The sequence below is a fragment of the Pyxicephalus adspersus genome, chromosome 11 (genome assembly GCF_032062135.1).
Source record: "Pyxicephalus adspersus chromosome 11, UCB_Pads_2.0, whole genome shotgun sequence".
NCBI lineage: Eukaryota > Metazoa > Chordata > Amphibia > Anura > Pyxicephalidae > Pyxicephalus > Pyxicephalus adspersus.
The window spans coordinates 6469244-6496629 of NC_092868.1; the positions used below are offsets into that span (position 1 = coordinate 6469244).

Below are 27386 nucleotides of genomic sequence, written 5' to 3' on the forward strand. Positions count from 1 at the left end.
AGCATGGGGCGGCCCCTTACAGAGCTACACCATCTAGCAGACTGTCCTAACAGAGGTACTAGTGCACTGCATTCTTGCCAGGAATACAGCGCCATTCCCCCCTGAACACTGGAAGGATTAGGTACTACACTTGATCTTAGCCAAAAGGCCAAGGAACTATGTAAATGATTGTAAAATGCAATCATTACAGCAGATAAAAAAGGGTATGGATTGCCAGGCGAAACAGCACATGTAAAATACAGCCATGAAAAATGGCTACTACCAGTAAGAGGAAGGGTGGAGCTAGCAGTTCAGAGGTTGACCACAGGGGGTAGGAGAAGAATTACCTGTTATGCACACAGCTAACAATAACATCAGTGCAACAAACACATATACCCAAACAAAAAGACTGATTTCTAAAGTCATGGAACATGACAAACATGTTGGCATTTCTTCTTTCACAAGACTATGGTGCTTCTTTTACATATTTCACCCATTTTGTTTGTTTTGATGATACCACTTCCGTGTATGCATTGCCTTTTAGGAGGTAATTTTATGCCCCTGACATTGACTTGATGGAATTATCCTAGTTCAAACATTATCTATATTCAACATCTTCTTCCTGATATAAATATAAGCTTTGAGTTGTAACAGTCATGCAGATTGTGCCTTTGCAGTTCTGCTCCTCAGTATGTTTGCTTTTTATGCCATGTATGGTAAGCCATTGCTATCCAACCACCCCAATCCCGTTCAGTTTCCAAAAAGGGATTGGGGTGGTTGTAACCCCATTGAGTTTTAATGGGTGGCCTTGATGTACATAAACACATCAACATTGCATCAAGCTTTGCATGCAATATTCCAAAAATGTCTAGCTATAATTTACAACTATTTATTAAATAACTCTCATTAAATTCCCTAATATTGGTATATGATATGCTAGTATGAGCGTCTATCTTCCTTTTCAGGGCCATGTGTCAGGACACCTCCTTCTATTAGGTGGCTACGTTTCCATGCATGATCTCCCTAAAGATCCAAGTATAGCCACCCCTATGTGCACACTTAGGACCAGGACAACACATGTGTGATTGACAGTTGATGCTGAGTGACACTGGAAGACAGCTAATGTGTTTATTGGTTGTTCTAGTACAAGGTTTATTAACCTTTTTAAGATGGAGGAACCCTTTAAAAAAAATGTAAGGTCATCAAGGAAACCCTTCTTTAATTACCATATCCACAGATCACTGTATATTAGTACTGTGGCCATTGGGAAGAATATCTCTTACATCGCTGGCCATTGGGATTACCCTTACAAATAGCCTTACAAATATTAGTGTCACCTAAACTGACCTGAGAGGCACAAATTGATAATTTCCTGGGTAAGCCCTAGCAACCTCTGGAGGAATTCCGGTTCTAGTGCGTTTATTCCTGCACCAATGCATCAGACAGCTCATCGAGTGAAGGTATAATTTGATTTTATTGATGACTATTTAAAGCATTAAAAAAGCTTTCATCATAATATAATCTTACAACAAACTTGTAATTATCAAATATCTATAATTGTATATATAAAACAACCCAATGAGTGCTCTTAAGGTAAGCAAAGCTACTGGCATTTTAACATCACAATCAAATACATTTTAAGGTTCATGGCTGCTCATTGGGGACATATATAAAATAATGGACCCAGGTACCATGAAGAACATCAATATGTCAAATGACAAGCGCCAACATTCATCAAAGTTCTACACATCTTTGGAGAAAGCATTGAGGAATAACCAAAATCCTCTACACCGGAGGGTTTGCCTAAAACAAAATGTTACATAGAGAATGAATGAACAAAATCCAAACATACATAAAAAGTTGAATTGGACTTCAAGTTGAATTGGCTAAATAAATTACAGGGGCATAAAAACAACCCTAAATCTTACAGTTTGATTTAATTGGAAAGCAGCCTCAGTGTACAAGTCTGCATCCTGCCAATATGCATATAACAAAGCCTATGTTTCCTGTTGATTGAAGGGCTCTAAGAGCATATCGGACCTCTGCAAAGAGACGACTATTTCCACATAGAGGGCAAGGGTCTTTCTGTACCTCATGTTGGCAGGGTACAGACTTTTCTACGTTCTAAGTAAAACCAACTGTATATATATATAATCTGAAGTAGGAAGTAAGTTCACAAACCTGAGATTTTGGCTTTTGGACCTTTGCATATAACTGGCTGATGTCCTCTGGTGGAACATCTTGAGATGAAGGCATTCTGGCTTGGCGATTGGTATCTGATGTTGATGTTGTCTGTTTCCTATAAAGAAGAATAAAATCACCCTACAGTACATACTCTTTATGCAACACTTTACCTTATATTTTATGGGAAGACAAAACAATCAGTTCAGGGAGTCATCTGTGGGCATTGGCCTTTTTAATGTATTATAAAGCAAAAACTTACAATAAACGAAATTTGAAAAGAAGAATAGTGGCCATGATGATGATAAGGAAGAAGATAATTCCACAAGCTATCCCAATGATCATCTTTTGATGTGCTAATAAATTGAAATAATACATAAAGTTATTATTAATATTGATATGTACATAATAAATGGACTGACAAGATTTGTTAATGATCGTTAACAGCCTTCACAATTATTTTCTCTATACAAGTATTGAAGGTCTTAAAATAGCTCTGCGTCATGTCTGCCTGGTTCCTGTCCGAGGATACTACAACTTCCACCTGATCTGAACTTTAGGTCTCTTCTAGACAGTCTGGGTCCTCCTGCACCTCCACACAACCTGTTCCATTATCAAGGGGCTTGGACTGGAAAAGTGAGAAAGGCCACCCGGACCATTTTGGTCTTCTACCAGGTAGTCAACATTGAGGCTATCTTTCTTTAATGTTCATCACTACTTAATGAGAAGGACAATTGATATCCACACACTTGCACCACGGTAAAGCTGAACTTAAGGCAAATATTTAAATATAAAAATTAAATCACAATGTGGGAGCCGTTTTAATTGCAACAAGAATTATGTTTTCTGTCTTTCCTGTCCAGACTTTGTAAATAACAAGAGTGGTGTCATATCTCCACTTCCAACCTATTGATTGGACAGTAAAAGAACAGCAGATTCCTGATAAGACCATCTGCTTCCCCTCCTCACACCAGCATGTTGATTGTCAGGACATTTGCAAACAGCCTACCCTATTGGCTCCTAGTCTTGTCTCTTCCCCTCCCAGTCAACCAGGTAATATAAGATGCTGTCGACAATGGAAGCTTCCATATTTCCATCTTGACATGTTCTCCTTAGAAAACATTTTGAGATTGTTCTATTGTAAAAGAATTCCATAGGGTGATATATTCATACTAATATGATGGTAAACAATAATGGAAAATATGGACAATGGTAACAAAAATCCTTACCTTTAGTTGTAGTTGTGTCAGTAGAAGTGTCTGTAACATAAAAGGCAGCCAAAGAGAATCTCAGAATGTCAGACCTATCTATCCAATTTTCTGCAAGCTATGACAGATACCAGGATGTATTGCAAAGAAGCAGAGGGAGAGTGAGGGGACTTTTGCTATCCCTAAAATCATACATTTAATTCCCACCCCTTAAAACCTAATCAAGTATAACATTAAATTACTCTGCCCATGTATTCAGGTTTAGTATGCAGGGAAAGAGTTAAAACATAATATATTTAGTCATAGAGAAATAAACAATATCTATAGTTGACCTACAACAAACGTACAGTTGTAACAATGTTTTTTTCTAAGTCTATAAATATAAAAAAGGGTAAAAAAGAGCGCCCAGCTCTAGACGCGTTTCGCTTCTTCAGAGGAGATTATATGGAAAGACACAACACAAAGAGAACTCACTTAAAGACTACTTAAGCTTAAAGGGATTACATCAGAAATAGAAGATGGGTTCAACAATTGGTTGATGAAAGGAGATGTTTCCCTTTACTGTGGGTCTATTTTTGGTGGAGAGCCCTGTGTGCTGAAAGTTGGTAAGGGTTAGGAACCCTTTGTGCTCTGTGCTGTAGATTCTGGAGCACCAATCTAATATTAAAATTATCTGTGAAACATTTGAATCCCAAAAGCTTTATGTTCTCTCCAATTCCTGTTCCAGGAATAGCTTTTTAGCAGGGAGTCACATGCATAGGGCCAAATGGCCACACTTGACCAAAAAAATGTTAAACTAGACCAAACCCATTTTGTTGCCCACCTGGCACCCTTAGAGTATATGTAAAAGAGAAAAATATATTTTATTTATTTTTTTAAAGTTTATTGGAGTAAAATCCCTGTATGTTTTTGATACTGATAGTACCTGTCATTGGAACATTTATCTATTCATGTTCTACATGACAACTCAAAAATTTGGATTTCTTCCTTAATTTTAGTCCCACCAACAATGATTATTAGTTATCAATAATCCAAGGCATGAGTATATTGAAGCATAAGGGTGGAGAGCACTCCTAGGCCAGTACGGCTAGAACTGACTAGAAGAATATGACATCTTATTCTGCTAATTGCTTAACTCCAGAGGAGGTACCAAGGTTGTGTGGGGCACCTGAAAGTTCAATCTACCCCAGGTCATGGGCCATGTTGGCTATGCAGTGATCCAGTCCCAACCTTCAGTGATTTAGAAACTCACCTGTTACAGTAACATTCACAGTTTTCCTGTTTAATGAACAATTGTTTTCACTTGTCTCATCTTCACATTTGAAATGGTATAACCCAGCATCTTCTCTCCTGGCATTGATTATGATCAGGGAACAATCTCCACTGTCAAGATTTCCTACGAATTGGAAGTTGGGTTTTGTGCCATTCCTGGATTTATCACTAAATGCCACATTACTTTCAGTGGAATTTCTCCAGATGCCAGTGGGGTATACAAATGTTGTACATTCATTAGCAGAGAAATTACAACGAATGGTAACATTCTGACCCTCGTTTACAGTGACTTCACTTTCCAGGTTGATGGAAGAATGACCTGAGCAGTCATCAGCACCTCCTATGGAGAAATGAGATATTACAATCATTGCAATGTAGTGTGACGGCACAAACCTTGGGATACTCTACAGGCCAGAATCTCTGATTACTATACCACTGTAATCAGTTTGACACTTCCTAAAGGTGTGGTTTGCTAGCCATGCCCTACATTTCTATTGACTCCTCATAATGACTTATTAGTCAACAGGAATATGTAAAAACCAGGGAAAAAATTGACATGGGGGGAGGGGGTGCAGTAAACTCAAGGAAAAGGCTCACAAATTGTCAGTTGCAGAGCAAAGCATGTATGTTCCATGTAGTTGCTATCAGCACTAGTTGGTGCCTGAATAGTGGTGTTTTAGCCTATAGAGTAACCTTGGGGTTAAAAATATGAGGATTTTATCCTTTCATTTCGATTCGCTCACCATAAGTCTCCTTGCTATGGCACTACGATACTGAGGCCCCCAGAATATTTACATCACACCTACCTTCCTGATGGAGGAAGAACATTATTGCCACCAGCTGCATCCAGAGGACAGTTCTTTCATGCCACATCTTGACTACCAGACTATAAGGAATTGAAAACAAGTCAAATAAAATTATTTTAAAAAAACAGATTGGTCCTTTTTATTTTAAAAATAAATTTTTAAACATGTTCAAAGTGTCTTGAGTTTTGAAATAGGTTATTTTTTTTCTGTCTGTTCCATTCCTGACACAACAAGCAATTAGTAAGTAATGTTTTTTAGAGGCACACAATCATGGTCCAGGGAGATGACCATAAAGATTCTAACTGATGTGATTTGTACATAAAGTTTATATTCACACAATTTTTTGAGTAAATGTTCTCATCTGCTTTAAAATATCATCCTTTAAGTCTTTTTGCTGGAGTACCACTACTTTGTACTCAGTATTTTTTTATGTTTTGAAAGTTTATTCTGATTCTTAATTGTTTATACTTGTTTATCCATCAAGTGCAATCTCCATAATCTAAGGCTTGAATTTATCAACCCAGACAAACTTTAAAATAATTTGTGTGTTCTGTTTATTTCGAATAATATTGCTAAGGGGTGTTGGGTGAACACTGCACCAGTTATGCAACAGGCAGTGCTGGAACAAGGTCTTCTGGTGGTACCCAAGGCTAAGATGTCAAAGTACATCCACCACTCCACCACCTTGTGTCGAAAAACAGATTTAGCTGGCACACCTGAATGTAGAATGTTAGGGGCAGTCAAGGAAACGAAAATTAAAACTTTAGTCCACTATCTCTAGACATACCACCATGTTTTGATCTACATGACATGGCTAACCATTTAAGATGGATTTATAATAACAAAAAAATAACAAACATTTCACTGTAAATACAATCTTTGGTAGATCTGGTAACCTAAGCCTCATCAGAATTGCAAAAGTTATTTTGTATTATGTCCGATTTATAGAAGCTCTTACAATACATCTAGAATGACACAAAAAAAGAAATAAACAAATTTGGTTGGTAAGTCAGCTTTGAATGGTGGGGCAAAAAAATTGATTTGTTCAACCAAATTTTTAAGTCCCATACCTAAGTCAGCATGTCCTCGCACAGAACACATGCTCTTTGTGCAGTTTTTTTTGGCTCATATTTTTCACTAAAACATCTCACAAACCCAAAACCTAGCAGATATTAAAGGGGCTGTGATCAAATCTTGTCAAACTGTTTTTATATTTAAAATATTTAAAGATTGTAAAATTATCTAAAAAAAAACAGACATACCTGGACCTTGGGACTTGAAGTCTGTACCAAATTTGTATTCTAATTCTTGTCGTTGAATGATGTCAGTATGATGTACACTTTTTATAATATCAAATAGGTAACTTTTTTTTGCTTCTTTACAAGTCTGGTAAAACCAAGTTCCCCTTTTTTGCTATTTCACATACACTTAAAATAATCCATCGGCTGTCTCTTGCCTAAAAGTATATCTTGTTTGTTAATCTTGCATCAAACTTTTTTTTTAGAATTTCCTGTGGTACTGAGCTCTGTTTTTGTTTGTGTTACTATAGGGAAAACAACTATTTTTTTTCGGTGCAGTTTAAGCTCCATGATAGCATGGAAAGGGTTTGAATCATCTGCTTAAACACAGAAAAGCACCGTACTATGTTTTGAAATGCAGCCCGAAGCAATGCATAGTGGTGTGGTAACCATGCAATGTTGTATACAATGCTGCAGCTGGAAGTTTTCAGGACAGACAAATTGTGAGCCATATCATACCTGTTAATGGCAAGTTTAGTAGGGCTTAGCAAATGTGGACACTTGCCAATGACAGCCGTCCACACCTAACCTTATTTGAGACAACTTTTGGTTCTGTACATTACCACAATTCATTTTTAATGAAACAACGCAGATGCAGTTGGACTGCAGACCTTTAGCTTTAATTCAGTGGGTTGAACAAAGATTGCATAAAAATGTAAGGAACTAAATCCTCCACAATCACTTAATTTCAGGGGCTCAACAGTAACCGGACAATTGATTAAAAGGCTATTTCATGGGCTGGTTTGGGCAATTCCTTCTTTATGTCATTATCAATTAAGCAGATACACAACCTAAAGTTGATTTTTTTTTTTTTGGGGGGGGGTGCTTGTATGTGGAAGATTTTGCTGTGAACAGACATGCTGTCAGCTCTCCATGCAGGTGAAACAAACCATCCTTAAGCTGCAAAAACGGAAAAAACCCATCCGAGAAATTGCTATGAAATGGCAGAATCATTTCCATGGTGAAGAGAAACCCTTTCACAACAGCCCACCAAGTGGCCAACACTCTCCAGGAAGTAGGCGTATCGATATCGAGGTCTACCATAAAGAGAAGACTGCATGAAAGTAAATACAGAGGGTGTACTGCAAGGTGCAAGCCACTCATAAGCCTCAAGAATAGAAAGGCTAGATTGGACTTTTCTCAAAAACATCCAAAAAAGCCAGCACAGTTCTGGAAAAACATTCTTTGGACAGATAAAACCAAGATCAACCTTTACCAGAATGATGGCAAGAAAAAAGTATGGAGAAGGCGTGGAACAGCTCATGATCCAAAGCATAGCACATCATCTGTACAACAATGTGGAGGCAGTGTGTTGACTTTGGTCCGCATGGCTGCCATGGCACTGGGACACTCATGTTTATCCATGATGTGACACAGGACAGAAGCAGCCAAATGAATTCTGAGGTGTTCAGTGACATGCTGTCTGCTCAAATCCAGCTAAATGCAGTCACATTGATTGGGAGGCGTTTCATAATACAGATGGACAATAACCCAAAACATACAGCCAAAGCAACCCAGGAGTTAGCAAAGATATGGAATATTCTTGAATGGCCAAGTCAGTCACCTGATCTGAACCCAATTGAGCATGGATTTCACTTGTTAAAGACTAAACTTGTGACAGAAAGGCCCACAAACAAACAGCAACTGAAAGCCGCTGCAGTAAAGGCCTGGCAGAGCATTAAATGGAGGAAACCCGGCATCTGGTGATGTCCATGAGCTCAAGACTACAGGCTGTCATTACCAGCAAAGGGTTTTCAACCAAATATTAGAAATGAACATTTTATTTTCAGCTTTTTAATTTGTCCAATTACTTTTAAGCCCCTGAAATGAAGTAATTGTGCAAAAATAGGCTTTAGTTCCTCACATTTGTATGCAATCTTTTTATTCAACCCACTGAATTAAAGCTGAAAGTCTGCAGTTCAACTGCATCTGAGTTGTTTCATTTATAATTATTTGTGGTAATGTACAGAACCATAATTGGAAAAAAGTTGTCTGTGTCCAAATATTTATGGACCTAACTGTATATACGTTATATGTATGTATGTTTTTATTGCTGACTAAGCCTTCCTGTCACCATGACGTCCTTTATTTCTTGTATGAGTGTCACGTACACAGGAAGGAAAAAACTTGCAACTCTCTTTATCAGATATAACTGAAACGTTCTTTTTGAAGAGCTAATAATATCTCTATCTTTTCAGCTCAATCTTAGTCAACATATACAGCTATATGTCTTTGCAGTCCACGCATTCGTTTAACAGGACCACTAAATTGACAGACTCCAGACCGCGCATGCACGGGGAGCCATGTGTCACTCAAATGGGAAGAAACTTACCCCAGAGTGACGTTGTGATATCAGAACCTGCCCACACTCTCATCGCAGGTCCGAGCCTGCACAGTCCACCCACCACCCTGAGCCTGCAAAGCATACGGGAGACATTGTCCAGGACAAGTGGGGGCGACACCAATTAATTTCTTGTTCAAATGCCATTCTTAGTTTACCCAGCTAGGGAAATATTCTATGTGATCAGAAGCTACTTTATTGTACTTTACTTTGAAATGCTATCTTTGATTAGAAAAGGGAGAGGTTGGGACCTTTGTTAACTTTTTATTGGTATCGTATCCCATTATAAATATTTTACCTATGTCTATCGTTAACGTGGAAGAACAGGAAGTAAGGGAAAATCTCCATATTAGGGACAAATTCATCATACAAAAATGTTTTAAAAGAAGTGGAGAAAATTTTGAAGTTCTGGAAAGTTTTCATTGCTGTAATTTCTCCTGATTATCGTTGGTCGAGTTTGTCTTTCGTTATTTCACCAACAATTTGCCTGAAATAACCCCAATGTTTAGGTTAAGTTATAGCCTTGGTGGAAATCAATTGCTGCCATTGAAACACATGGACTTAGAAGATTCTACACCAGGAAATGTTTGAAGGAATGTCTGATTCTCTGTTTTATAACAAAAGCCCAATGACAAAGGCAAATTGAACCAGCACTACATAACATAAGGCTCATTGAATCTGGCCAGTAGACTACAACAGCTGTCAGAGTCCACCAGGCAATGACAGGTGTAGCATCTTGCTCAGTAAAAACCCAATAGCTGAACATTAGTAATGTTCGGTTTTATGTTTCTGGCCAAATAACCAATGCTTGAGTTGCATTTGGCACAGACCCAAAACCAAGCACCAAGCCTTTTCATGATTAAGCGTATTGATATTGATAGGTATAGCTCAGTACCAAATTTAATCGCAAAACTTTGGTGATGCTCAATGTTATTCATTTCAGGGCAAATGACCAATGTTCAGGTGAAATGTGGCATAGATACGAAGCCAAATGCCACATCTTTTCCTGATTAGGGGATTTTCTTTATTTCTGTCCAGCTAAAAGATGTCACTAAAAACTTAAAATAAAGTCCCATAAAATTTCTAAATCCCCCCAAAACATAAAAAAATGTTTTTTTATTAGTTGGGTTTTGATGTACACTGTCATCACCATTAATGTCTACTGTATTTAGGAAAATAAAGTCTAGTTCTGAATAACACCCATACAAAGAAATATACACATTTGGTAAATCTAGGTTGTGAATTGACCCATTTACTAAAATATTCTCCATCATTGCTAAAGAAGCCTTGGTGTCCTTGATAATGAAGAGATAAGCATGTGTTCTGCACTCATAAGATCCTCTGTTTTTTTTTAGCATCTAACTTCAAAATCCAACAACTAAATCCTGAAGGCTGTCCATGACAATGTACCAATCCATGGCTGTACACAGTCCACATGATGATTTGATCCATACAGTAAAATAAGAGTGGACATCAACTGGGAACAACAGATCAACTGTCCAAACCTAGACCTGTGACTATCTCAGCATATTCTGACTCTCGTTCCCTAGATAAGACTCCGGAGGGCTGATTTGATAAAACTATGCTTGAGTAATGAATATCTTCTTTGTCATCTGGGATGCTGTTTGAATCTCGCTGTTCGTTGGATCTTTCCAGTGTCTGAAAAAAAACAGATAAATAAAAACTTTGAGGTTGGTAAAATATCTTTATATCAGGTCTTATCAATGCCACTCCTGCACCCATTTGGTTAGAGATCAGGGTCACATGATCTTTATTGGAGAGGGTCAACAAACCAAAAAATCCATTCTCTCATTCATTGGAGATCTTGGGACTCTCTAAGCTCTTTATAGATTTGTAAGCATTGGGTCACTGGACCAGTTATTCCCACGGTTGGAGCAATGCTTCTGCTATGTTTTATTATTTTATGGGGATTACTTGGAAATATTTAACATAGTTTGCATTTATTTTGCTAATTGCCCTACTTTGCTCCATCAAAAATGAAGTAAAAAATTTAGGTGGGTATAAACTTTAAATCTAGAGCAAAATAAACATGTAGCCCTATCACTACCACAGCATACCTCTATCTTTAAAAATTATTGATTATCATAACGGCTGGTGTGAGGATGCATTACCATAGCTGATTGATATCGCTCACAGGATTTGGCTCAATAGAAAGCCAATTATGGATGAAAGTATGTTTAATTAGGTCGTAGAATGTTATTTAAAAAAATGATTGATTTGCTAGAGGTGTGCACAGAGCTGAATGCTATTTTGTTTTTCTGGTTGGAGATTGTGTGTGAATTCTTGGCAGCATCATCAGAAAGGAGAAAAATGTACCATTAGGGGTTTAGGCTGGAAGACGCATTGGGACACATCAGCCCTGATTTGTTAAAGCTCTCCAAGGCTGGAAAAGATAGACTATTGTGGTTTAACTCAGGTAGTCCAGCAAACTTGGAAATGGATTTCCTAAAATCGTTTGCTAATATTTGAACCAGATCCATCCCAGGTTTGCTGGAACAACCATGTTCCTCCACGATAGTCTATCTTCTCCCGTCTTAAGGAGCTTTGATGAATCGATGAATCATCTATTGAGTATCTAACCCTATGTGCACCCCATCGTTGTGATGTTTACCTTCATCATCTACTCACGAGATCCGACTTGATCTGCAGAAAATATTACAATAAAAGACATTTAGCAATGTAGTTTTCCATTACTGACCTTGGCTATGAGTCTTGGTCCGTTAACATTCATGTACAGATCACTAGGATCATCTTTCTCTGTGTCTTTCATGGGAAGTGCCTCATTTCGATCACGATCCATATGAACAAACAAACATAGGTCCATTTTGAAATATTTCCTAGAAAAAAGTTAATAAATAATGCAAACTCAAAATAATATACGTCTATGTTATTACATCACTTGGTGTGTTACTTAAGCTGGAGGAAAGCACTTGGGTCATCTTTTAATCTTTTTAAAGAATGGAGATATGATCACATAATGAGCCCTTCCTATTGGATTCAAGTAAGGAAAGACAGTTGCTTTCCTTAACATAGGATGGTAGCTCTCTAATAATGGCTTAACCTTTGAAAAATAAAAGAAAACAAACTAAAAATAATACAAGCACCTCTCATTATGTCACAGAATTTTCTGGCCTACCTGATCTCTCATTTGAGCACAGTGGCATGTAAATTAAACAGAATATGGTAGAAAAGGTCAAAGTCTAAAAACTTTTTTTTGTTTAATCTACATACTATTCCAAAGAAAAAAATCTGACAAAAGGTGTACTTTAAAGTAAGGTTACTGGGTGACACTCTAAGTATGATAATATGTACTGTTACCCTTACCTGGCAATCAATTTTGAAGCCAACAAAAAAAGAATGACAATGACCATGCCGCATATTAGTCCTATCAGCATATCTAAAACTCTTGGACTGCACTCTGCAAAAATGTAAAGATAAAAAGATAAATAATAATGAAAAAATGATGTATAATGAAAAATTATTAATATTTGTAATGTAGCAAATGTCCTTGTATCAAGTCCCAATGTTAGTATTTTGATTCTTTGGAAGATAATTAGGAGTGTTGTGATATTTTAATAACTATTCAATCCTTTGGAATGGTTAATTTGTAGTATGTGACATTTGATTAATTAGGTGTATAAGAATATATAGAGGCATAGGGTGCAATGGGGGGGAGGGCAGTATTTTTTAAAGATGGCTGCAACCATTTACTTGGAAACTGGGATCAGTGGAAGGATTTTTCCTCCAGGTACTAGATACTTGCATGTATATGGATACCCAGGCTCTGGGATACAATTAATTCCTAGGATGTGTCTTATGTTTGCTTGAACACTAGCGATTGATTGAATAGTGCCCATACTGTGAAATGCTTCTTTATATTGTTTAGTGGATTTGTTATGATGTATTAACATGTCATGACATTTGTGTAATCAATCACTGAGTATACTTGTATTAGAGAGACAGGCAGACAAACATTCCATACCATAAACCAGAGCTTTGTCTTTTGCATTGGTAACTATAAAGAAAAACAAACTTGAAAAAGTTGAAAAAACATGAATAGCACAAAACAAAATGTAATTATTTTAAATTATTCTACAATGGCAATATGTGGGATTTGAGGTAAAAAATAAAATAATAAATAATAAAAAGGTAAATAAAGTGATAGGTGTACTTTTTTTTACAGCAATTAACTATTGTACTTGCTTAAAAGAACAATTTTTTAAAATAAAACACATTGCAGTTGCTACGTGTCACCCCACTCCCATAATACACAGTCCGTAATAAATAAAAGTCCTCTGACATTGTGACCTTTCTGTTGTGCACAAAGATCCACAGAAAGTGTGCTCTCTACGCGTTTCACACTTATTGCTTCTTTAGGAGAAACACTGAGATTGATATATTAAAGCTCTCCAAGGATTGAGAGGATATGATTTCATCAGTGAAGCTGGGTGATCCAGCAAACCTACAATGGGTTTCTTCAAAGTAATTTTCTACTTACTAACATATGTTATGAATCCCGAACTAAATCCCTTCCAGGTTTGCTATATCACCCAGCTTCACTGATGAAAATGTATCCTCTCCAGTCTTGAAGAGCTTTAATAAATCAGGGTCACTGTGTTACATAGTATTTGAACTCGTAGCACATGAAGCCAGTGGCTTTGTGAGGAAGATTATAAACAGTCCCCAAGTACATAGTTTTAAGCTCTAGAATGTGTCGTCCCTTTTCAGACAGTGGTAATTTCTGTGATATTTGACTGTTTATAGCATATTGCATTATGTGTGACCACAAGATGACAATATAATAAATGATTTATCAATAGGGATGAGCAAGCAAAATTTTAAAATTCAATCTTGCTGCAAATCGGGCCGTTCTCGCTTATGGTCAAATTTCTTGATACTTGCAAGAGCAAGAGCTATCGGCTCCGCTCCCCTGATTCCTCTTGCAGCCCTGTAGTATGTGTTCTTGGATAGAAATTCTTTATCCAAAAACACAGGAGTACTGTGGCTGTGCTTATCATGAATGAATGCAGCCATGGGAATCATCCTGTGATGATTCCCACTGCTGCATTCATTTATGAGCATAGCTATGGGACTCACACTGACAGGAGGAGTGCCTCATTTAGCCTAGTCCCATCTAGTGCCCTGGGATCGCGCACAGGAGGATTCCCACAGCTGCATTCATGAATACAGCCACGGTACTCCTCCTGCCTCCACGGGCACTAGAGTTTAAATGGAGGCTTGCCGCGGTACTCCTCCTGTAATGATTTCCTCAATCTTGCAAAGGGTCTGCAAAATCCTTTTGCCCAATATTTTGCAGACCCATTGGAAGTTCGAGGAAATTTTCTTGAGAATGTCAGAGGCATTCTCTCTCATCCCCATTTTAAATAAGTGTACCTTTAAAGGTCCCATTTAATGGCCATAAAAAGTTATAGTAGATTTAGGGATGCAGAACAATCATAAGTATCATGATATGGCTGAGAAGAGGTAGAACAGGTGAAAGGAAATAAGGCCTCATAAAAGAGATGAAAAGGCAGTCAAAACTTAAATGAAAGTAAAGTAAAAAAAAAAGGATTTACCAAAAAGACAAGTTAAAAAATCTCGAACAATGTTTCCTTCATCTTTTTTTAAGCAAGTACAAATTTCAAAACATTGGACATTTATTACTGCTAATAAATATTTGGACAAGCAGATTTACTATTTTATATATATATATATATATATATATATATATACATTAAAACATTTTATTGATACCTTCTGATTTAATATGAAGTTGTTTTTCCTGGTACCCGTGCTCATCCTGTACCAGGCATCTGTAGGTATCTGCTTCTGATGGTGTTATGGTAATGGTAGACCATTGTGAACTGAAATTTCCTTTAATCCAGGTCACATTGGAAGGGATGTTACTACCAGCTGAGCAATTTAGAGTGAGAGATTTTTCTTCTTTTAATAGCACGGTGTCATTTGTATCCACCAATCCGCCTACGGAAAAGAGTAATAGATGTGAATTAATATAGAAAGATTTTTTGTAAAAAAAGTTTCTTTTCATAAACTGGCCAAAACCATCATAGCTTGCAAGATTTTGAGGACCCTTATTTTAATTTTGTATTTTGGATGATTCAGCAAATCTATAATGTATTTCCCAAACGTCATTTGCTATTTGTTAGCAAATGTTTTTAATTCTGGACTAAATTCATTCCAGGTTTGCTAAATCACCCAGCTTCATTGATGAAACTGTGTCCTTTCCATCCTCAGAGAGCTTTATTAAATCAGGCCCATTTATTTACAATTACGAACATGTATGATAGTTAGACCATAGGATATGGTATATTGGACTTTTGGTTATCCAACAAAGCTGTCAAGGCTTACTACTGAATGGTCCAATTGCCACCCATTTGGTGAAATCACTAAATCACCGCTAGAGCACTGAGGACTCACCAATGGACCCATTGGAATGCCAATGTACTTTTTTTTTGTTTGGTTGGGATATAGTTCTCAGTAAGTACCTAAAGCAGAACAGTCATCAGAAAAAGAATAATAATAATACTTCCCATTTTTTATGCAGAGCCCTTAATTCTGCCACAATTGGCATCTATTCAGCCCTGACCCATCCTTTGGTCTCTCTTCCCCTCTGTGAGGAGAAACCACCAGGCAGTGCCATAATTCTGCTTCTTTTTACAGCTTCTGCCTACATCACCCCACAATCTCCCAATGCACAGGTGCAAAATTGGGTGATGAAAAATGCATTTGATTGTCCTTAAGATCAGCCTTTTTTTTACATTGCAGGGAAAAGCCCTTCTGCGCATGTCTGATCTCATGACATATATATCCCAGGAGGCTGCAGGCTTCCCACTCGGATTTTTTTTTTTTGCTTTACCCTTTTTTGTAAAGTAAAAAAAAAATGATATGTAAGTTTTAAGCTTGAAGGCATGCAGTTTAACTTACCATCAGCTGAAGTAATGACAACTTCTGGTTTCTTAGGTGGGTCTGTAATAAGATAGCATAATAATGTTAAATCAAATCCAGGTGATATAAATGAGCTAATTTATATATATATATATATATATATATATATATTTATCTTTGATTTTGTGTTTAAAACTTTATTATACTATTATATTATACTTTAATATAAACTTTCATGAAAGACAATGTACTGCTTTTAGACATATAGGCCCTGATTCACCGAGCAAAATCGGAGGCTCAGTTGCGCATTCATATTCGCTATCCAAAATCAAAAGTCTACGCTCAATTCACCAACTAAATTTCAGACACTGGCGTATTCACACAGAAAATAGTAACAGGAATGATCTCGCTGCTGGAGCTGCGCATCCCCAGCAGTTTTACACTGGCGAGCTTGCATTAAAAGTCACTGTTCCCCTAAAAAATCATTCTTTCTAATGGCACACATATTACCCTTAGCCCTAAAAAAATGTTTGTGCTGTTCAAATGTTTAAAACATCTATATGTGCTTTTTAAAATGACTTATTTCTTTCCTGTTGGGCAAGAGTTAACTGATTTCAGCTCCTCTACATAGGCACCTATCTAAATGCTTACGATGCCTGATCAAAGGAGCCGCCTGGGGGTAAATCTTGCGACTTTCTAGTCAATTGCTATCACCTCACCATTGAGGTTAACATCTCCTTCTGAATTGCGCAGCTGAAATTTAATCGCCTTAATGGGGGTATTCGAGATCTTTGCTCATCTTTGCGGGAGACCGGCTGGCGAGTTCACTAGAACTTGGGCCCGAGTCGCGCTAATAGAGTTTGCTGACCGGAGCATACGCGCATTTCATTGATTATTCAGGGACATAAATTCTGTGTTTCGCATTCAATACAGTTATTTTGTATTGAATGTAATACAAAATAATTTGATATTCCCCCGTGCCCCTAGCAATGACTGTACGCACTGACTTCACCGGGAAGTCCCAGGAAATGTCAGCGCACTTGCCGGAGGGCAGATCGACGAAGAAGACTGGGCCAGAGGATGGCAGGACACTGGAGGATGAAGATGGGACCAGGTAAGTGTTTATGTTTTTTAACTACCCTGAATGTTTTGGTTACCGCTTTCAGTAGGTTTTTATTTAGCCCGAGTCACTCTCGGGCTTACAGCTGGGGAGGTTAAGAAATCCGTTCCAAGTTTGCTGGATCACCCAGCTTCACTGATGAAAGTGTATCCTCTATAGTCTTGGAGAGCTTTAATAAATCAGGGTCACTGGCTTTACTCTACTGTTATTACAAACGTTGATAGTTGTCTCCAGAGCAGGTATATTCCAGCTGTTGGGATATTTTCCCTTATCCCCATATAAGAAATGACTGTCAGGGTATAGTCTCATTTTCTTGTATTCTGATAGCATATTATCTGCAAGAAATTTTATGTTAAGGTGCTGCTGATGTGTACTGCAGGCAATTCATAAAAGTAACTGTCAGCAAGACAGCAAGAGGGGTAATCTATAAAAATAGGGATAAAATTATAATTACTTAATGGAAAAAAGATGTAATTCAAAATAAAAAGCTGAAACCTTTCTCCTATTTGTAATGTGTGTAATGGTTGTAGTTACCAGTTATTAAACACACTCACCTGTTACATTCACTGTTATGGACTTTGCTTGATAATTATATTTTACAGGTCCCTCAAATCGAAAGTAATACATTCCAGAATCTTCTTTCTTGACATCAGTTATGGTCAGAGTACAATCGCCTTTATTTGGATCTCCCGTGATAAGAAAGTTTGGTTTGAACCCTTTTATACTAGTATTAGTAGAAGCTACTATAATTTTTTGGTCGTGTTTTTTTGTCTTCCAATATCCACTGGAATTTGTGAATGATTTCTGGTAATTAGCAGTGAAGGCACACGGGATGGTGACACAACAATGCGCTTGGACGGTGATTCTTGTATTTACTTCCAAAGAGTATTTAAAATAGGACTGACACTGGATAACTACAAAGAGATGCATTTATACACCAGAATAAAAAGAAATGATTAAATAACGAAATGCAATAAATTTAAATTAACCAAATTTGTTGCTACTTACCATACCAAATACCAAAACCCAGTGTCATGTAGGCAAGACAACTTAACCCTCCAATTTCAGGAATTACCCCTCCGATACTCTCCTAACTCCAACCCTTGGGGCTTCTCCCATCAATTACCACATCACACTTATTTGACCATTTTGTGTTTACTCTTCCCTTTAGTCATGTAATCCTTCAATTTCGTCCTCCAGGTATATTATTTTCCTTTTTTTATTTTGACTATGGCACATAGGTGTGGCACAAGGGACGGTAAAAGAAACTGAAGACAACCAGTGACTTTTGCTAAAATGGCGAAAGAAAGAAAGAAAGAAAGAAAGAAAGAAAGAAAGAAAGAAAGAAAGAAAGAAAGAAAGAAAGAAAGAAAGAAAGAAAGAAAGAAAGAAAGTAAGGTTAATACTCAAATCAAAGCAGTTCCCTTGTATTTTTAAGTATATACAGTGTATATATATATTTATATATATATATATATTTGTATAAAACTGAAAATAAATAAAACAAATGTCACTAACACCAGGTTTTCCATCAAAGACCAATAAATCTGGACTTTGGAGAAAAGAGAAATAAAACTTACCAGCATGGATATTACAACTTACCTTTGCAAAGTGTAAAAAGAATAATGGTTACTACACGTCCCAAATGGTTAGAGCTTATATCCACCCTCATGATGACTCTGAAAAAAAAGATAAAAATGTCAGGTGATATATAATATCAATTATTTATAATTGTAATTATATATAATATCAATGTCCAGTTGATGGAGAATTCCTTTCGGAAGAATAAAACAGTTCCCCTAAACCAGATCTTTAAGGCATCTTTGGTATAATAGATTGTATACCAATATGATATATACTGTATAATGGGTGTGCTAGGATCACTGAGACACAAGAGTGGTAAAATTGGTTGCTCCTAATATTTGCAGAAGCCAGTCACTATACAAATTTTTGAAGAACCTTAGTATTTTTGTATGGGCAGAATGAATGTGGTCTGCTGGTAAACTCCATTGAGTCATTTAGATTTTGCATATTTGCAAGCAGATATTTTCTCTATCAGGCTAAATAAAGAAAAGCTCAAACCAGCACAGAATGCTGACCACTAGGTGGAGGATGAAAGCAGCAACTGGGCCAGCATAGGCTAAAGTCCTTAAACAATGTTTATTCTCCGAGCCGGATTGAATAAAGCTCTCCATGATTGGGGGTCATGACTGAGTTTGACTATAATGGGTGAAAACTCAAAACTTTCCCCCCCAAAATTCTAATTTTCATATCACAGTTTTTTTTTCCACTTTTTTTCTTTGTATTTTATAATAAATTCAGCAGACAATGTAATACTTTGCATCCTCTTTTCTCAGTTTCCCCGAATGCAATTTATTTACTAAAAATCAGATTTTTTCTTCCCACAATTACAGAATTTCTAGGGAAGTGCTGCGCCCATTGGGGAAAGAATGACCAATATTTTCCCATAGCGTATATCAAGGATGGAAAATTAGTGAGTAGTTTGTTTTGGTAGAAAAGGGTTTAATACATTAATAAAAAGTGTTTGTTCTAAATAGCCCTTTCAGTGTTAAATTGTTTTAGCCAATCCTTTATAGATTAAAAAAACAACTAAAAAATCAATAATTACTAGAGTTCCCTTCTTACCTTAGGATTTAGATAAATGCCAACCCTGAAAATTAATAAATGTATATCAGAGAGATATAGAACAGCAGAAATTTTTATTTAGCAAAGTATATTGTGCTATTGTTTTACATTCGGCAATAATATATGATTGGTAACATGCATTCAAATAGAAAGTCCAAAGCCCACTGGTATTAGTTTAATGTAGGAATTAGTACTAAAAAAAATTCTTCTGGACCTAAGTTATATGTTGCCTCCATACAGGATGGGGGGGGCGGGGTGTGTGCTTAAGGAGAAAAAAGAGGAGTTGTTCTTAATTCTCGACAATTCTCTTCCTTGGGTGTATCATGAGACTAGTTATTTATCTAAAATATTGTATAAAAAAGCCTTTTTACACAACACTATTGGTAGATAACGAGAACTGTCTTATCATATACTACACCACTGGTATCATCATACCCCTGAGAAAGACTTTTGGCAAAACGCATTGAGAATTGGGATCAAATCTTTTTTATCCTCATTGAGCATACTTTTTCCCTGTATGGAAGAACAGACAACTTCATTCTAAGAGCATTTTATTTAGTACTATTACAAGTGGGCTTTGGACCACCTATTTGAATGATTGTAACCAATCATATTTTATTATTGAATGTACAACAACTGCACAATATGCTTTTCTAATAAAAAAAAAAAAAAAAAACCCTGTTGTCCTCTTCTCGCCTTTATACACATTCTATAACTTAAAAAAACAATTCATGAATCATATTTGTCCAGAATCCTACTGTAAACGGCCTGGTTGTATTATTGAATGTACAACAACTCACAATATGCTTTTCTAATAAAAAAAAAAAAAAAAAAACCCTGTTGTCCTCTTCTCGCCTTTATACACATTCTATAACTTAAAAAAACAATTCATGAATCATATTTGTCCAGAATCCTACTGTAAACGGCCTGGTTGTAGTTCCTTCAAACAGATCTATGTGAAAAAATTCATTAATATGTCATGATTCTGTGCCCATTTGTGTGGTCATGTGTGTAGACCGGAAAGCTATGTACTTGCGAAAGAAGAAATTATGTTCTCATCATTTACTGAGAAAATAATAAGATGGTGCAAAATAATACTTCACTAAACTTGTCTTCTTTTACCAACTGTTGGTGACATGATTGCCCTCTCTAAAGTCACATATCAGCACTATACAAATATAATTATAAATATCATACAATAAACAGTGTATGAGTTCTAGTAAAAGATCCAGCACTGATTCATCATGTTTGAACCACTCTGGGTGGGGGTGCATTTCAAAATCTTTCCCTTAGTTGTCCTGTCCCCTAAATACATGTGCAGGCAACATACATTATATGACTGCAGTCCATTCTATGACATTAGTAGTAAGAAAAAATAGGACATTTTGTTTTTCTCACCTGAAATGTGGAGGTTTGAATATCTAAAATATTCCCAAATCTCTCAATGGACTCTAATAATTTGTTGGATTTCCTAGCTGGTATGACCAGATCAGACAGCTTTCCTCTCTGAGCTCCTTCTCTTCTCTAATACTACTTTGTCCTTAGACGTAACCTATATGCAATCCCCTTTGACTTCTGCTTTCAATTTCCGTTTTCTGCTCTCTTCAGTTTCTCTTATCTGATCTGTGGTTTTCTCAATAAATTATCCCAATCCTACAATACTCAGCATTACATGGCATTGTGAAATACAGATTTAGGTTAATATGTATGTCTTGAAAAAAATATGTATACAAGTATATTAGATCATTATTTTCCTGCTACAGAATTGTACGGGTCTAATAGAAGCATAGGATAAACATGACAAGCTCACTTGGGTGTCACCGAAACCCAATTCTACATTTAGTTAATCTAATTAGTAATTTCTAATATTAGAGTAAACCAATGAGGACAGCCTGGGAAGCAATCATTTTTTGAAAGCAAATTTTCTCATGGGTTTAGTGATTGGCAGCATTTGGTTGGAAAACTTTTTTGGTTTGTATTTTTACGGAATCGCTAAACTGTTATTCTTAGAGGAGAAAAAAGATATAGTTGTGATATTATAAAGATAGAACTGATTTGCAACTTTGCGCCATCTTGTTTCTGCTTTTACATTTAACGTGTATGTGGACTGTTTCTTTTTCTTTTATAATAAATAAATTAATAAAATTATTAATAAGGTAAAATTTTTTAATTCCTTGATTATTTGATAATTTTATTTTATTTTGTTTCTGCTTTTAAATCTAACGTGTGTGTTAACTAATTTAAAAAATATTATTTCTAAATGAATTAATTTATACAATAAAAAAAATTTTATTTACTAAAATATTAAATTGTTTACAGTATTTAATTAGTTTTTATACTAATTTTATTATTAATAATTTAATTTGCAACTTTATTTTATTGTTCTATCTTGTTTCTGTCTTTACAGCTAACTTGTATGTAGACTATTTTTTTTTCTTTTTTAATATCAATTCTAAATTAAATATTTAATAAAAATAAAGTACATATAATTAAATTATTAAAACATTAATATTTTAATATTAACAAAATATTTAGTTTAAATATTTATATTTTATGATTAAAACTTTTTTGATTAACTTTAAACATTTAATTATCTATTTATTTTTTATTTTTTTATTTTATTTATGTCATGAAAATGTTTTCTCATGGTTTTGTAATTTTTTTTACAAAAGTTGTCAGATTTCACTTCCCTATCTTATTTTTTTTTCTGAAAGTGTTGTGTCATTTTTTTTTTTTTTTTTTTTTTTTGGTTGACAACACTGTTAAGGCTGCTGCTGTGCAGACCCTCTGACATAATCTGCTACATTGGTAAGCTGTGACAAAAATCTCTGCTGCCCTGTTTTTTTTTTTTTTTTTTTTTGTGGCTCTGATTCAAAATAGTTCCCTTGAGTTTTCTCATATAAGATGATTTACCAAACTATTGACAAACATTTCTTCATCAGCCAGAAGACAAACAAATCCTCAAATTAAGGAGTTCCAAATTAACTGATGTTTAATTATAATAATTTATTTTATTTATCATTGCTTTGTTCTTTTTTCCTTGCAATATTTATAAATAATGAAAAAAAAACTATAAGTAAAGAAAGGTTGAATAAATCAACATTTGTATGTTAATGATTTCTACGCTTGAATGAAGATATAACGATGTCTGAGCTAACTACCAACTCCCTTCCAATTTTTGCTGTGGTGCCCCTTTTTGGCCACATAAGACTACCAAAATTCCAAAGTGATTCACTATCAGGGGGGTATAATGCCCATTGCATCCCTCAACCACTTTAAATAAATCTTCATTCTGTCAGATTTATGAAAGCTCTCCAAGACTAGAGAAGATAGATTATCACAGGAGAACCTGGGTGATCCAATAAATCTAGAATTGATTTGGTCCAATACTGAAAAAATTGGCCAACTAATAACAAATGATTTTTAGAAAATCATCCCAGGTTTTCTGGATCACACAGGTTCTCCCATGACAGTCTATTTTCTCCAGTTTTGGAGAGCTTTGTTAAATTAGGCCCATTGACTCAAATGTATTATACAATGTTTTATCAATTTTATTTGAAGCGTAATTGAGCAACGTCACTCATCATTAGACACAACCCTAATTTTGAGGTATCACAGTCTCTTTATATGTTTGTATTATTGTATCATTTTTTTTTAAATAAAGTATGATTAGCTAATCTCTGTGCTATTCAGTGGCTTTTCTGACTTTATTCGACTTCATGATTGTGGGTAATATCTGTAATTCAATTAACTAAGAAAATAAATAGAAGCATCAATTGAAAATATAAAAATTTTTTATACCTATAACAAATATGAATTGTATTTATGAATAAGGTTTTAGTACCAGGTTAAAACCTTATCTGTCCAGAAAATAACATAATACATTTGAACAGACTACAAAGGACAGGAATCTTCAGTAATGAAGCCATCATCATAAGTTTTTTGTTCTCATGAGCAGTTGGAAGGCTTTTGGACAAAAGTGATAATACAATATCAACATGTATGTATTCATATGTATGAGGAAGGGATCATTCCAAACAAAAGAACTTCTTCTGATGCTTTTGGTTATGATGAGCTCTTGATATCATGATAGACAGACTCTGTTTGTACTGTAAGACCCTTCAAAGCAAAAAACAGAAATAAATTATTAGTTAAGTATTGTGAGTAGTGTTGGTGTTCGAATTCAGGTTGTCCTTATATTCGAGCCAAATATAGCTATTCGAATTTGGATAGATCCGACGTGAAAAACACGGGATTCGACGGTAAACATTTGGGGAAAAAAATGTAACAAATGTGTTTAAAGGAATAAAAATTATTTTTAAAATAATTTATTTGGAATTTGTGTTTTTTTAACAAACTTTTTTTTTTTACAGGTTTTCCCACAGTGACATTATGATTCCCGTGGCTGTGCAGCCGTGGGATTCCTCCTGTCGTTGCGGATCTCCAGGGACTATAAGTGATGAATGGGGATTTGTCCCCATTCATCACCTATAGTGCCCAGAGATCGTAGTGGAACTGCAGTGGTAATCTGCAGTTCAGTTTCTCATGTGACGTCACAATGGAGCTGAACTGCACATTACCTCTGCAGTTCCAGTACAATGTCCGGGCAAACTCTATCCAAGAAAACATAGTAGAAGCCCAGCTGCTGCAGCGCTGTACTATGTGTTGTTGGATACAGAATCTCTCTCCAACAACACATACAACTAGTAAAGGGCTGCAAGAGCAATCTGATTGCTTTTGTAGCCCTTAAAAGACCCTTAAAAAAAAGAATTCTTGCGCTATTGACTTTAATAGTGTTCAAATTCGGCATTTGATCACCCGGAGAATTTCTCACTATTTAATAGAATAGCTGTCTAATTGAATAGTGAGATATTCAACCAACACTAAATGTGAGTAACCATTCTGAATAGTTATCTCTACACAAAAACAATGCACAAAAGTTTTTGTTGGAAGACGTTTTTAGGGCAGATGTCAAATTGGTTTAGTACTTTCAGACCAAGTTGGTAAATCACCTGTACTGCCTTCATTCCCTCCATACCATTGATCACCTGACCTGTTCCATGTCATGTGGTCCCCAGGTGAGTTTAAGGATCTGAACTGAAGTGAGATGAAATTTAGGGCGCTTTTTTTTTTAATGAGTAATCTGTATGTTTTATGTTTATGTTATGTTCAAAGATATAAAAACCTCAAAAGCCATGATAAAATTAATAAATAAAATAAAAGATTATATTTGGAACAAGGAATAAATTACTATAAATGTATATAATCAATTTATCAATCAATTATTAAATCAATGTATCTAATAAAATAATATTCCAATTTATAATATCATATATATTTTATAATATTAATATAAAAATATATAAAAATCATCTGCACTGCAATCATACCTGATATAGTGTTTCAGATTTGTTTACATCACCGACTTTATACTCCTTGGTTCTACTTCCTAAAAATACACAACATAGCTCTATAACACAACATTTCTCAGTTCTTTAGCCAAAAGAAAGATATTAGAAAATTTGAAAAGAACAGTTTATGTTATATATGGATGGCACCAATATAAAGTGTAGCCAATAAATACCATTTTTGAAGAAAAATAAAGTCTTACCTCCACCAATTTTATTTTCTATAATGAGTCTCTTTAGGAGGAAGTAAAGTCCAACAGCAATCAAAGATATAGCAATAATGTTACCAGATGCAATCAAAGCAATAATTGTATAATTCATAGATCCACAATCTACGAAAAACGAGAGAATATTATAAAAAAATATACAAAATATTTAATCCTTTCTATATGATCCTCTAATAATATCTTTTTATCTAATAATAATAAATATTAATTCTAACTATGTAATCATAATACCATTATCAATATATATATATATATATATATACTGTATATATGTATATATACATATATATATATACTGTAGATATATGTATATATACATATATATACATATATATACTGTATATATGTATATATTCATTTTTGTCTTTAATTTAGATATTGTACATTGGTCAAATGTTGGATAAGTTGGTTTCAGAGGTAAGGAGGAGTTGTTAACTTTTCATGTTATGGTTTATTGAGTTAAAATTAGGGGTATCATTATTTTAAGGTTATTTTTGCTGTTAGTATTAGTATTAGGGTAGTGGTTGAGGGTTGCAGAATTTTTAAAATCAAATGGTAAATTTTACGTTTTAATTAAATTTTTTGCAAGTATAGCAAATGTCTGAATCTTGCTACAATTGCATGGCCCTTGAAACTTTTTGTGCACAGAAATTCCTAAAGTTATCAGAGCTGCAAACCAACACACCTCAGTGTGAAGAAGTTCATGTAAGGGTGGGCACAGGAAGGTGCAAAATTCTATTCAGCCAACAACGGCCCCCGCAGATGCCTCAAGTCAGTATGGTAGGGGGCCCCAGGTCAGTTCTGCATAAGCCCTGCTATTGGCTATGTCTACTAATAAGCTGAGGGGAAACACTTGTAGTTCGGAGTAGCAAGGCAGAATTTTCTTTCCATTGATACAGTACAGTTCCATTGAAACTGTCCATCATGGGGTACTTATGAGCGTACAAGCAAAGCTTTTACAGAAGGCTTGATTTATTAAAGCTCTCCAAGTCCGGAGCAGATACACTTTCATCAGTGAACCTAGTGGATCCAGCAAACCTGGAATGGATTTGGTTCAGGAACAGTGACAGTGACAGTGATTGGGGCGCCTAAAGGACCTTTTCAGTGTTCAATTTTGAAAAAAGAAGAGTCAGGATCTAGGGTGTTAAACCACTGTTGATTGTTGTATTTTTATTTATTTTTTAAGTGAGGGCCTACTAGCTACAAAGTGGCTGGGATATAGTTCCCTGTACGCAATTAAGCATAAAGGCATGCAATTTACCGTACCATGGACTGAATTAATGACAACTTCGGATTCCTTAGGTGAGTCTGTAATAAAAAATCAAATGAAGGTGATGTAAATGAGCTAAATTATACCAAACTTCCAAAGATATCAATATAAACATAGCCATGGTCACTAAATAACTCTTTTTTTTACTTTGATTCACTAGTATGGTTTACAAACAATTGTTACTATAGGGTCCTTTTTAAATGTGTGTGTAAAAAGCCAAATGCGTTATAGACCAGTATTATATACATTAAAATTTGGTCTTCATAAATGATCAATAATCTAATCTTTCACATATTTCAAGCTCTTTAAAAATATTTTAAAAATCATTAAAAATGATATTCCTGAATCATCAACATGTACTACAAAAAATGGCTGTTTGCAGTAGGTATGAAGGCAGCAATTGGATTCATTGCAAAATGTATAATTGTACTTTAACCACCTAGCCGTTAAGCCCGACCTTCGTACGGGCAAAAAAAAATGGCTAGGATGGTTAAGCCCGTATTTTTGTCACATCCTTACCTCCATGGTCCCGCTGTGCACATCCAGCGTCGTTTTCCTATTCCAGCATCGTTTTCCTATTCCAGTGTCGTCCTCCGTCCATCGTCGTCCATCGATCTCCCTCTCCAGCTTCGGGTGCCAGTGGGACCGGTAAGATGCCGGCCAGTATCTTGTGTTATGCCGGCCGGTATCTTGTGTTCCGCCG

General features: G+C 35.6%; 3 protein-coding genes across 9 annotated transcripts in view; all 3 read right to left on the reverse strand.

Moving 5' to 3' along the window:
* Positions 1-1434: 1434 nt before the first annotated feature.
* LOC140341124 (sialic acid-binding Ig-like lectin 9) lies at positions 1435-8598 on the reverse strand. Of its 3 annotated transcripts, XM_072426672.1 has the most exons (7): positions 6709-8594; positions 5447-5526; positions 4621-4980; positions 3390-3419; positions 2423-2516; positions 2161-2278; positions 1435-1782 (listed from the first exon to the last, which is right to left on the reverse strand). In XM_072426672.1, exons 2-7 carry the CDS (start codon positions 5511-5513, stop codon positions 1765-1767), a joined length of 687 nt encoding a protein of 228 aa, XP_072282773.1. In that variant the 5' UTR covers positions 5514-5526; positions 6709-8594; the 3' UTR covers positions 1435-1764. The 3 variants fall into 3 exon arrangements, 2 of the variants coding, with proteins under 2 accessions (XP_072282773.1, XP_072282774.1); XR_011922815.1 differs by lacking the exon at positions 1435-1782 and adding an exon at positions 3170-3271 and having other exon boundaries at positions 2234-2278; positions 5447-8598; XM_072426673.1 differs by lacking the exon at positions 3390-3419 and having other exon boundaries at positions 5447-8596.
* Positions 8599-10173: 1575 nt separating this feature from the next.
* LOC140341122 (uncharacterized) lies at positions 10174-23719 on the reverse strand. 5 transcript variants are annotated; one of them, XM_072426668.1, is made up of 10 exons: positions 23580-23641; positions 18735-18811; positions 18141-18423; positions 17687-18046; positions 16052-16093; positions 14861-15088; positions 13089-13121; positions 12431-12524; positions 11805-11943; positions 10174-10744 (listed from the first exon to the last, which is right to left on the reverse strand). In XM_072426668.1, the coding sequence occupies exons 3-10, from the start codon at positions 18166-18168 to the stop codon at positions 10577-10579; spliced, it is 1092 nt and encodes a 363-aa protein (XP_072282769.1). In that variant the 5' UTR covers positions 18169-18423; positions 18735-18811; positions 23580-23641; the 3' UTR covers positions 10174-10576. The 5 variants fall into 5 exon arrangements, with proteins under 5 accessions (XP_072282769.1, XP_072282768.1, XP_072282767.1 ...); XM_072426667.1 differs by lacking the exon at positions 23580-23641 and adding an exon at positions 21177-21431; XM_072426666.1 differs by lacking the exon at positions 18141-18423 and having other exon boundaries at positions 23580-23719.
* LOC140341123 (myeloid cell surface antigen CD33-like) overlaps positions 22765-27386 on the reverse strand; it is a 10887-nt gene continuing 6265 nt past the window's right edge. The window contains exons 4-7 of the mRNA XM_072426671.1: positions 26680-26721; positions 25390-25518; positions 25169-25227; positions 22765-23897 (exon numbers count right to left, since the gene is read on the reverse strand). Of these exons, the coding sequence (XP_072282772.1) occupies positions 23844-23897; positions 25169-25227; positions 25390-25518; positions 26680-26721 (284 nt within the window). The 3' untranslated portion in view covers positions 22765-23843. The remainder of the gene's footprint in view (positions 23898-25168; positions 25228-25389; positions 25519-26679; positions 26722-27386) is intronic.